Source organism: Larus michahellis, chromosome 13 (assembly GCF_964199755.1).
Source record: "Larus michahellis chromosome 13, bLarMic1.1, whole genome shotgun sequence".
Taxonomy (NCBI): domain Eukaryota; kingdom Metazoa; phylum Chordata; class Aves; order Charadriiformes; family Laridae; genus Larus; species Larus michahellis.
Window position 1 is genome coordinate 17038822 of NC_133908.1, and position 10953 is coordinate 17049774.

General features: G+C 44.7%; 1 protein-coding gene across 11 annotated transcripts in view; it reads left to right on the forward strand.

Annotated features, from left to right (window-relative positions):
• Positions 1-10658, forward strand: part of HIC2 (HIC ZBTB transcriptional repressor 2) — an 81138-nt gene extending 70480 nt beyond the window's left edge. For 10 of the 11 annotated variants that reach the window (XM_074606282.1, XM_074606281.1, XM_074606280.1 and 7 more), the window contains one exon: positions 1107-10657. In XM_074606282.1, the coding sequence (XP_074462383.1) occupies positions 1143-2849 (1707 nt within the window). In that variant the 5' untranslated portion in view covers positions 1107-1142 and the 3' untranslated portion in view covers positions 2850-10657. Of the gene's footprint in view, positions 1-1106 lie in introns of all 11 variants that reach the window. The other variant, XM_074606284.1, reaches the window with a different exon arrangement.
• Positions 10659-10953: the final 295 nt, after the last annotated feature.

The following is a 10953-nucleotide window of genomic DNA, read 5'->3' on the forward strand; positions in this document are numbered from 1 at the left end:
AAAAAACAACTCATGGAAAAAAAAGTTTAAAAATTGATCTTGGATTCCTGAATGCAGCCCCAGATTTGATTTCCATTTTTTAATGCATTGTAGTATCTATCAAATGTGCAATTGCAATTAGTTTTGATATGCCTCAAACTAGGTATTTCGTACAGTCCATACTACTGGGAAAGCCAATATAAATATCTAAACTAAAAAATATAGTGAATACTGGTTTTGAAATACATGAACTACACAGAGGCAACCACAATTTTCCTCTCTTCCCAGTACTTCAGGGCAGAGAGACTGTGACTTGAGATAGGTTACTTGACTCTCTCAGTTTAAACAAAAATCCTTCAAAACTAAAGGCAGGGCAGAATCAACTTCAGAAAACGCTTTCAGGTTGTTGAAGACATTTGGTGGCATTTACCTAGCTCAGCATCCTGAATTTCGGCCAGTTTAGGGTTGATTCTAGCTCTTCATGTCAATGAATTGGGATACGGACATTGCCAGGGGGGCAGTTTTTAAAGCAGCCTTTCATAGTCTTAAGGAGATTTCCCGTTCACACCTCAGTGTGATTAATTCCATCTTCAATGGATGTAGTTGCTACATGTCATTTTCTCAACCCCAGAGCAGCCGGGTGTTGTAAGATTTCAACATGTAAGAGCCAAGAAACAAACTACATGTTAAAGTAGGGAAGCTGCAGCTTATGCTAATTATTTTACATGCTCAGATATGCAAATGGCAGTGAAGTAGATGCCTCTTTTTTCTTCCTTTTATTCTTGTTCCTCTGAAGAGATTTCTGTCACGAGAGGGAAAATGGCTTTCCCCTATACTTAACTGTTGTTTTCCTGCTGTTATCTTTTGGATAGTAATTCCAGCCAACAAAGATTGCTTTTGTAAAAAGATACTTACAAATCTGATTTTTTAAAGACTTTACTCAAATCTTAGCATGAGAAATACTTCTCTCTGTACTCCAAGCAGGATCACAGCTTGCAGGGCTGAATAGACCCAGAGCTCCTTAGTCAGTGTCAAGCTGAACGCAGACTGCACCCTGTTAGCACTGTTTTAAGCCACCGTTTGAGTGGAAACAGCAGGTTCATATCTCTCGTTCTCCTGTTTTGCAGGTGGTAAGGTGAAGGTGAAAGGAAGAGAAGGTGGAGATGGAACTGCCAAATCATGCCAAACAACTGCTACTGCAGCTGAACCAGCAACGAGCCAAAGGTTTCCTCTGTGATGTGATCATTGTGGTAGAAAATGCCCTGTTTCGTGCCCATAAGAATATCCTGGCAGCCAGCAGCATGTATTTCAAATCCCTTGTCCTGCATGACAACCTGATTAACCTAGACACGGACATGGTGAACCCCACCGTGTTCCGGCAGATCTTGGACTTTATTTATACTGGTAAGCTCTTAACGACTGACCAGCCCGGTGAACAGAACTTTAATGCTCTCCTCACCGCAGCAAGCTACCTCCAACTGCACGACCTGGCAGCTCTCTGCAGAAAGAAGCTGAAGCGGAACAGCAAGTCCTTTGCTGGCAAGGCCGGTGGCCTTGGTGTTGGGAGATCTGCCAGGAGTCAGAGACTTTCCACCGCTTCGGTCATCCAAGCTCGCTATTCAGGGTCAAATGAGGGGTTGAAGGGCTCGCACTCAAAGGAGCTGTCAAAGGGAAAGCTCTCCGATGACGAGGTCTTCATCAGCAGCTCCAACCAAGAGAATTGTCATTCCTTAAGCAGGGGAGCCAGTAACAATGGTGGTGGGGGCAGCAGTGCAAATGGGAGCACTGGCGACCAGGAGCTAGGGCTCGACCTGTCCAAAAAAAGCCCGTCACTCCCTGTTGCAGCCTCCCATGATGACACGCAGCACAGCGAAAGCCAGCATGGCTCTCCCCAATCTGCCTCAGCCCCCGCAGCCAACAGTGCCTCATCGTTCGACGAGTCTGGAGTCGGAGCCCCTCACAGCATGGCAGACAGCAGCGACCCCATGGAGATGGATCTGAGCGAAGAGTGCCACCACTCATTGACAGAGAGCAGCCAGCGCAAGGGCCTCCGGCACTCGTCCCGCAAGAAAGAGTGGATGAAGAAAGACAATGCCTTTGACCGAAAGGAGGGGGGCAAAGACAGGGACGAAGGTGAAGGGCTACCCAACGGTATCCTCCTGGGGCCCTTGTCCAAGTCTGTGGAGCGGAGCCTGGCTGGGGCCTACGGCACAGACCTACCCTACCCGTGTAAGGAGGAGGTGGAAAACGGTAAGGAGAACAGTGATGACAGTGGTGAGAGCGAGAGCGGCGGGCATACTAGTGCCAACTATGTCTACCGGCAGGAGGGGTTTGAGCCAGTGGCCTATGGTGACAACTTGTATGTCTGTATCCCCTGTGGCAAAGGCTTCCCCAGCTCCGAGCAGCTCAATGCCCATGTGGAGACGCATACCGAGGAAGACCTTTACATCAAGGAAGAAGGCACGTACGGCGGCAAGGACGAAGCCGAGGATTTGTCCAACCCCAACCAGTCCTATGCCGCGGAGTCCCGACCCTTCAAGTGTTCAGTGTGTGAGAAGAGCTACAAGGATCCAGCCACACTGCGGCAGCACGAGAAGACTCACTGGCTGACGCGGCCCTTCCCTTGCAACATCTGCGGCAAGATGTTCACACAGCGGGGCACCATGACACGGCACATGCGCAGCCACTTAGGGCTCAAGCCCTTTGCTTGTGAGGAATGCGGGATGCGCTTTACCCGGCAGTACCGACTGACAGAGCATATGCGTGTCCACTCAGGAGAAAAACCTTACGAATGTCAACTGTGTGGTGGGAAATTCACCCAGCAGCGCAATCTGATCAGCCACCTGCGAATGCATACCTCTCCCACATAAGCCAAAGACTCCAGAATGAGCTTCACGCCCATCCGCAGTGATTTACCTTTCTCTGTAGACTTGCTGCTTAAAAAAAAAAAAAGAAAAAAGAAAAAAACAAACAAAAAAGGGGGCAACTCCCCATACTCTGTTCAGTCATGGGAGGCCTAAACAAATGTAGCTTTAACATTTTTAAAAAAAAAGTTCCTTTTTTCCCTTTTTTTAAAAAAAGAAAGGTCCACAGCCAAGCTGATGCATTTAGTCCAACTCTCCCTCCAAATCTTGGTGATCTGGCAAGAAATACCACTTCTTTTTGCACACATCGGCTTCATTGCCATATTGATTATCTGGAGCAGGGAGGGGGACCAACGGAGGACTTTCAGCCTCTGCTGGCTCCGCCCTCCCTGCCTCTTTCCTTCGTGTTGCTGTCACCCTACTCACCTCGTCTCTTAAAACCAAACTCAGTAGGGGCATTTCTTGCCATTAAAAAGAAAAAAAAGTACACCTTTTCAGTGGCCTGAGGAGCTGTGAAATAACATAGCATTGCATTCACAAGCGCAGAAGCTTTGTCTGTGGACCATCTCGCAGGGTTGGCAGCCCCTTCAGATACTGTGGGAAAGCCAGAGCGGTGGTGGAACCCACCACCCTCGACCGGGCTGGCGATGGTGGGGACAGCAGTCTACCTAGGTGTGCGCCAGCCTGAGTTCTTCACTTAAAGAAATGGCAATGCCTCCCTCACCATCCCTCCCTCTTCTGGTTTTGATCTTTGTCCTTGCCACGCATAACTACATGCCGCCTTTTCCCACAACACATACAAACCTCTTCTGCCTTACCCATGACTGAACAGGGACTGGATGCCCTGGGAATTTCTTTCAGTGAGCAGGGGGTCGTCTTTACTTTTCTAGTAGTTTTCGTATGAATATTCTTTGCTTAGAGGTACTTGTTTTATTAAAGGAAAAACCATTGTAACGTTTATGTGAATGTTTGAACTGGAAGGTCTGAGGTTAATTCTAGGGTGGGTGGGTGGGGAGGGGTTTTGATGTAGGCTGGACTTGCTACAAGTTCCTTAGGTACTTTTTTATTATTTTTTTATTTTATTTTTTGTGTGTGTGTATGTTTTTAGCTTTCCTCCCTCACTAAAGAGCAAGTCTGTGTGGACAGACTTGTTACCTTTGCTACCTCTTGAATTCATGAGAACAATAAGATGGTTAGTGGAAATTAGGCTTTTTTTTTTCTCTTATTGTAAGTAATTAATGTATAAAAGTAGAAGCTAAATTAAAGTTAAGGGATTTTTACCACCCCGTCCTTCCATCGAAAGTCAGCTAGAGAAATGTTAAAGCAAAGCTTGGCCAAAGACAAAGCAGAAAAATACGCTGAGCCACAGGCTGTGCTGGCTGCTTGGACTGGCTCATTTGCAGTCTCTTGGCTGTTTGTAGTCACTTTTATCTAAAAGAAGAAAACTTCTCTGAGCTTTTTGGGCCCTTTCCAGCTTTGTTTATTGAATCTGGATACTATGGGGAGGGGAAAATGTCCCCCTCATCTTCCACTCCCCCAGCACATCTGGGTCAGTCTGTAAACACCTGGCAGGACAGAGGGTGAGGGCATAGCAGCCTATAATTTACTAGAATCCAGAGTGCAATAAGGTGGGGGAGAGGAGGAAAAAGCAAACCAAAGTGTTTCATATCCTCCCTTTTAGACAATTTAAACACGCACACACAAAAAAAAAAAAGAAAAATGAAAAGAAAAAGAAACAAAATGTTCTTGCAACATCTGCATAAGACATCACAGCCAACAGCTGCTATTGGTTTAGGAGAGAAGACAGAGAACCTAGCCCACCAATTCTTGGCCCCCTTGACTTTGTTGGCGTGACCTTGTGGAAAGCTATGGCTTATTTCAAGCCTCCCGTGACTGTGGTGGTAAAAATTCACAGCCAGTAGAATCATCCCTTCTGAATTGAGTAAGGTTTACACTTGTTTTTTTTCTTCCCCCCCCCCCCCCCCCTCAAACCAGTATAGGCTCTATGCGTAAGGTTTACCAAACCTCACATTTTGTCTTTTTAAAAAAAAACAAAACCAATTTTTTTAAGTTTTGACCAAAAAAAGAAAAAAAAAGAAAAAAGTGAGCATGTTTGACTAAAACAAAGAAATATAAGCTTCGTTTTCTGTTGGGGGTTTTTTGTTTGTTTTGGGTTTGTTTTTTTTTTTGTTAAGGTAGACTAGTCCATAAGAAGTTATTGGGTCAATTGAATGAACTGAGGAAACTGGAACCCAGGCTCCAAGCAATAGACAACCCAAAGGCGCTGAGCCTTGGCCTGGTGTCTCATCTTACAGGGAACACGCTCGCCCCTCTCACCCCAGCGCTCCAGTGTGCTTCTCCCAGTTCTCCCAGTGCTATTGTCTGCTTGCTCCCAGACACCTGCGAGCTGTGGAGTGTGAGAGGGGAGCATGGACTTTTGCTCTTCTCTAATTGTGCTGAGATGCGCTGTTTTCTTTTGGGGGGTTAAGTGGTTTTTTAGTGTCTTTAGCACTTCCACGTTTTGAACAGATATATTGAATTCGTTTCTCCTTGATTCCTTGCCAACCCCCCTGAGAATGTCCCCAGATAGTCTTTGGGGAGGACAGGGAAGGCCTTGCCATCTACCTTTTTCTCAGAGCAAGCCTCAGCAGGGCCCAGGGACAGCTGTGCACGATCAGTCCTAGGCACTTCCACCCTGCCTTTACCTTCCCCCTGACCATCCCAGAGTCGAGCTGAACCCTGGGCTGGCTCAGGCTGCAGCCAAAGCAGGCTCCCCTTGCTGCTGGCCGGCCAAGGACCGGTCAAGTCCACGTTTTCAAAACAATTTTTAGCTCCCTTGTGAGAAGGCTACATCCTGGGATTCGCCCTGTCCCCTGCTGCGGGTTTTGGATGCGGGTTTCCCCTGTTCCTTTGTGGCCCTGCTGTTTGCCAAGATGGGTCTGCACCGCTGTGGCTCCCAGCTGGTGATGGGGACAGCAGGTGGGTGTCTCTGCAGAAGCCACCCTGGGGACAGCAGCTCAAGCTGTGACTGACTTGGCCAAGCCACGGAGCAGCCCAAAGCGCACAGAAGCAGTGAGCTCCTCAGCAGGCGAATAACCTGCTCCCCCTCACTTAATTCCATTTTTACAAGCATGTATGTGGGTGATGTAGCCTCACGCCCCAGACCCCCCCTCATTTGCTTCTTAAGCCTTGAGAATCATGTTGAAGTTTCAGGACCCAATGCTACTTTTTTAAAAAAATTTTTTGGAGCTTTTTTTTTTTTTTTTCACTTATCCCCTCCCCAGCACTTAAACAATACGACATAAAGTCTGTGTACAGCAAGAGTATTGTACAAAAGGAAGTCTGTTCTTTTTTTCAAGTAGCTGTGTAAAGTTGTGTTCCATAGATTGAGTATAAACAACATTTTCCGAATTGTGACAGTAATAATTAATAGCTAATAATACTCAAAACTTCAGGGACTGTTTCAGGCCTGCTTGGGGCCTAAACACTCAACTGCATTTGTACGACATAGTATTGTATCAAACATTTTTCTGTATTTTAATGAGAAAGCAAAACACTAGTTTCATATTTAAGATTTTAAGAGTTTTAGGGTGGGGGGGAGGGAGTTTGTTTTTTTTTTTATTTTAATTTTTTTTTTTTAATACACAAAGAGCCTCAAGAGGAATAAAACAATTTAAAAACAAACATAAAAAAAAAACAAAAAGAAAAAAAAAAAGAGGCCAGGCAGCTTAAATATATGCTTTAGTCACTTAGTTCCAGAATGTTTTCGGAATAACAGGAAAAAAAAAAGATAAAATAGCAAAAGTTGTATAAAAGAATAAAGAAGCTCATACCCAAATTCACAAAACTATTTTTTAAACCAAAGCACATTTGAATGAGTATGGAACCTCACTTGGCTCAGAAAAGTACTAATATATTTATCTCATTGTTTACATAAACTTTACAGTTTCAGACCTCAACAGATCTAGGGGCCAGTCAAAATTAATCTTTGCTTTTTCCATTGGTTTGTCTCTGAGGGCTACACAGCGTTTCCCAGCTTGGGAGGGGAGAGCCGTGTCCCAGCCTGCATTCCAGCACTGCTCTGCTCGGGGCTGAGGGGTGGGGAGAGAGTGGGCAATTAGAAATATGGCACGTAGATTTATTTTTCATTCTTCAACCCATGAGAGATGTTGCTGGGAATGAGACCTAGGCACTATTGCAAAGGCATTTCAGCCTACCTCTTCCTCAGAGGCGTCTGAGGGTACCAAGAGGGATGAGAGAGATGCAAGAGGCTCTAGAGATAGAGAACAATGTTGTCAGCAGACAGTGGGAGCTGCTGTACCCAGCACATCTCCTTAACGTTGGCCATGGGGAGCTGGGCCTAGCTCTTTTCCAGTCCATTACTGCAAAACCTCCAAAACCAAATGCCTGGCAAAAAAAAAAAAAAAGAAAACCAAAAGCCTAGCTCTGTGCATTTGGGGGAGTTAGCAGGAGCCACAACGATCACAGAAGACACCAAAGAGCTATTGACACGCAGCTTCTGTGGGGCTTTGCGGCTGCTGATGTGGACGAATACGCACAACCCTGAACCCCCTCTGCACTGGGCAGGGGCTGCTCGGGTGGCTTTAATGGTCTGGTGTGGGGGCGAGAGCGCAGGCGCCCAGCTGCCTCCCCCTGCTCAGAGCTGTGCTGCGGCCGGAGCTGCACCGCTCGGGCCGACTGAGCCACCTTTTAATTTGAACAGCTGGACTGAGTCACTCCAGACCTTACAGTGATGTGCAAAGAGCCCAGCCAAAACTCCTACGGCTTTCTAGGTTTCTAGGTGGAAACCTACGCTTGATTTGCATGTTAGAACAGTCTAAAGATGACCAATGAAGATGGTTTGCTAAAATACTGCTGAAGCCAAAAAAAAAAAAAAAAATATTAAAAAAGCTCCCCATCATTGGTCTTGCCCCTTTGTAGCTTTTACCTTCTACACCAAAGCCACCTCAAACATTTGAGGGGAGGGCTGATGGAAAATGAAATATTAATTTTGCCTGGTCTTAATATCTAACAAAGATGGTGCAAACACTATTTGACAGTGTTGTTTTTGTATCAATATGTATGTGCAGTAATGAATGTATTTATTTCTCAGATTCTGTATGCACAGTTTTGCAATGTAATTCAGAAAGTTGCAAACACAAAGATGTGTCCGCAGGGTCTTCTCTACAGGATTTCAAAAAAATGAAAAAAATATATTAAAAAAAAAAAAGAATCTCAGAGACTCTCAGCATAGCCATAAACCATAACCTGTGAAGACAATACAAAGACTGGACTTTTGTAGCTTTGCATAGAAGAGGAATTTATGTTTTGCTGTATTTAAATGTTTCCATTTACAGTGTCACTCTTTTAAGATTCCTGTTTTGGTTTTTGTGTTTTTTTTCCTCTCTCTCGTGTGTGTGGAAAGCACTGTTTTCAAACAGTGCAGGTTCAAAGTCTGGGTTAGCAGTATTTTACCATGTTGCTTCAGTTCTGAAAAGCAGGAGTATGGGTCTTGACCAGGGAAACATCCAGCGCACTCTGTGAAACAAAACGAATTCTGAGGTGACTGCTGGCAAAATCCAGAGAAGGTGAAAGTCATCAGAGGAATGGTTGTGTGCTTCCGACTGCAGCTTGTGACTGAGACAAGGCTACTGCCCTGCCTGAAGGACAGGATGTAGCTCCTTTCCTAAAGCCCCCTCATCCCTCAATTACCGTTTACTGTGGTAGCAATAAGGATCTCAGAAGTGGGGAGACGATGCCTGAGGCAGGCAGAGGGAGCTTTGTGCCAAACCCAACAGCCTCTGTGCCATCTTGTGATGGGCCTTGCAAACCACTGAAGCATCAGATTCCCAATAGCGTAAGTTGGTTTGAGTCCCTGGGAAAAGCTGTATGTTACAAAGCCTCTTGTCCCAGTATTGGTGGCGTTAGCAGTTATGGACCTACTACAGCCTTAAAAATTAGCATGAAGAAAGGATGTTTCTTGATTTCTGGATATTTGCCAAATTTAGAAAGCTTTGCAATCAGCTGTGCTGGAGTTAAGGGAAAAGCGAATAAAAACCAGAGAGACAAAACCTCCCTACATTTTAAATGGTTTGAGAGGCTCTAGACAGTAAACATCTAGCTCACCCCCAACAGCAGAAATGCTCATCACTGAGATGGCATGTTTGAATAAAAATTTGTTTAAGCAAGGGTTTAAAATCTAAATGAGCTCTGAGCTGTAATTCTGGAACAATTAAATAGACTTCCAGCATTTTTTTGTAGTTTGTGTTTAAACTTAACGATTTGCTCAACATCAGCAAAATCTCTTCATTTACTGGAGAGATACCCCCCTTTCTATTCTAATCTCCCTATTGGAGAGAGTACTCTCCCTTTCTATTCATAAGCTTACTCTTGCACTCCACAACTGGCCATCTTCTTGAGAAAGAAAATTTGGGGATTGCTTTCAATAGCTGTAAGTAGCTTGTTGCAATGTTTTAAGTTCCATGGTACTTTATTGTCTGGATTTTAGAGCAGCCAAGCAGTAGCTGATTCTCAGCCCCCTTCCACTCCTCGTATTTTGCATTTTTTCAGAGTGGGGTAAGAAGTTTCACCTTTGATGATTTGCCATTAGACTCACTAAATTTGCTGCCTTCCTTGTAAAAGGAAAAGATTTGGGATCCCTTGTGAGGCAGTTCCAGCTCTGCTGTAAGACTCATAGCTGGACTTCCTGGTCAGAAAGGCTTCTTCATTTCAGCCCTAGTTCATCTCTGTGCCACAGCAGAATTGCTAGTTATTCTGCTTTCCTTGTTGTAACTAACTGGACTGAAAAATACTGAAACATAAGTTTAGAGCTAGAAATGCGTTTTTTGCTCAGTTGGCTATCACCATCCTTTTCTTCCCCTCCTTCCCCAGTTTTCCTAAGCATTTGAAGCCCAGTGTTGAACACGCAGGGATAGATGGATCAGTGTTTTTTGACCAGAGCAGACCCTGTGGGATGCAACAGGGAAGGTCTAAAACAGAATACTTCATGCTACATTCGTTGGCAGTTAGGGGACACACTTCATAGCGCTTGCTTTCCTGAGGAGTGGGACGATTTTAAACTTTCTCATTTACAAGTTACCAATCGAAGCACCTAGCACGACTGTTGCTCTGACTTCCATGGGAGCTTTGACTGGCTGGGGATAATTTTTCTATGAGGAGAGGATCTTGTTCTGGCTGGCTGGGTATTTTTCCCCTTTTTATTTTAGTATTTTAAATACAGCTGAAAAAGGGATATTGAATCTCTCTTTTTTTTTTTTAATTTTAAGCCTTAACTTATCAGTCAGTCTAGGAGCCCTGGATGTTTCCTGGGGAGGGGGAGAGGAGGGGAGGGCAAGGGAAAGGCCAACATTCCTGCTGCAATGTTCTGTTCATTTCCTTGAAGAGCTTGAATTCAGGTCAGAGCCACACATAGTTGTGGCTTCAACTCAAGTGTCATATAAGAAGATACAGAAATTATAATATGATCTCAGCATTCAGAAATTTGCAGTCTTAATGTACAGTGATGAGAAACTGTTATTTTATGATCTTTTCATTAAAAGCTTGATTGAAAAATTATAGCTCTTGCTCTAGAGTTCACCTTTTTTCTATAGCTGGCTGACTCCATGTTTTCTCCTCCTTCCTTTACTCTTGCCCAGGCATCTGAACCAGCTACTTCACGAAGCAGACCCTCACACAGCCTGAAGAGCCACACACAATTTCTCATTTTATGCCCCTATGCACTTTGCTTATAAGCCAAGATCTGATGCTCGTTAGAATATAAGAAAGGATGAATTGCACGGGCCAGGGTGGCATACAGTAAACGTGCAGGCAATGGATAATGGAGGAATCATAATTTCACATTTTTTGTTGTCACCCTGAGCAAATTGAGGCTGGTTTTGGAAAGTTACCCCTGCTTTGTCCTAACCACAGTTTGAGAGCAGTGTTTGTCAGAGACAGTAGATGGTAGATGGACCTGCTGATCCATAAATCCCTTCAGTCTATTTGGGCTCTAAGTCTGGCTCCTTGGGTACATCTCTGAGGAGCAAAGTTTCCTAAAAGAAATTATCGTTCTCCATCCACCTGTGGTGCAGGTAAAAAGGAGAAATGCTTC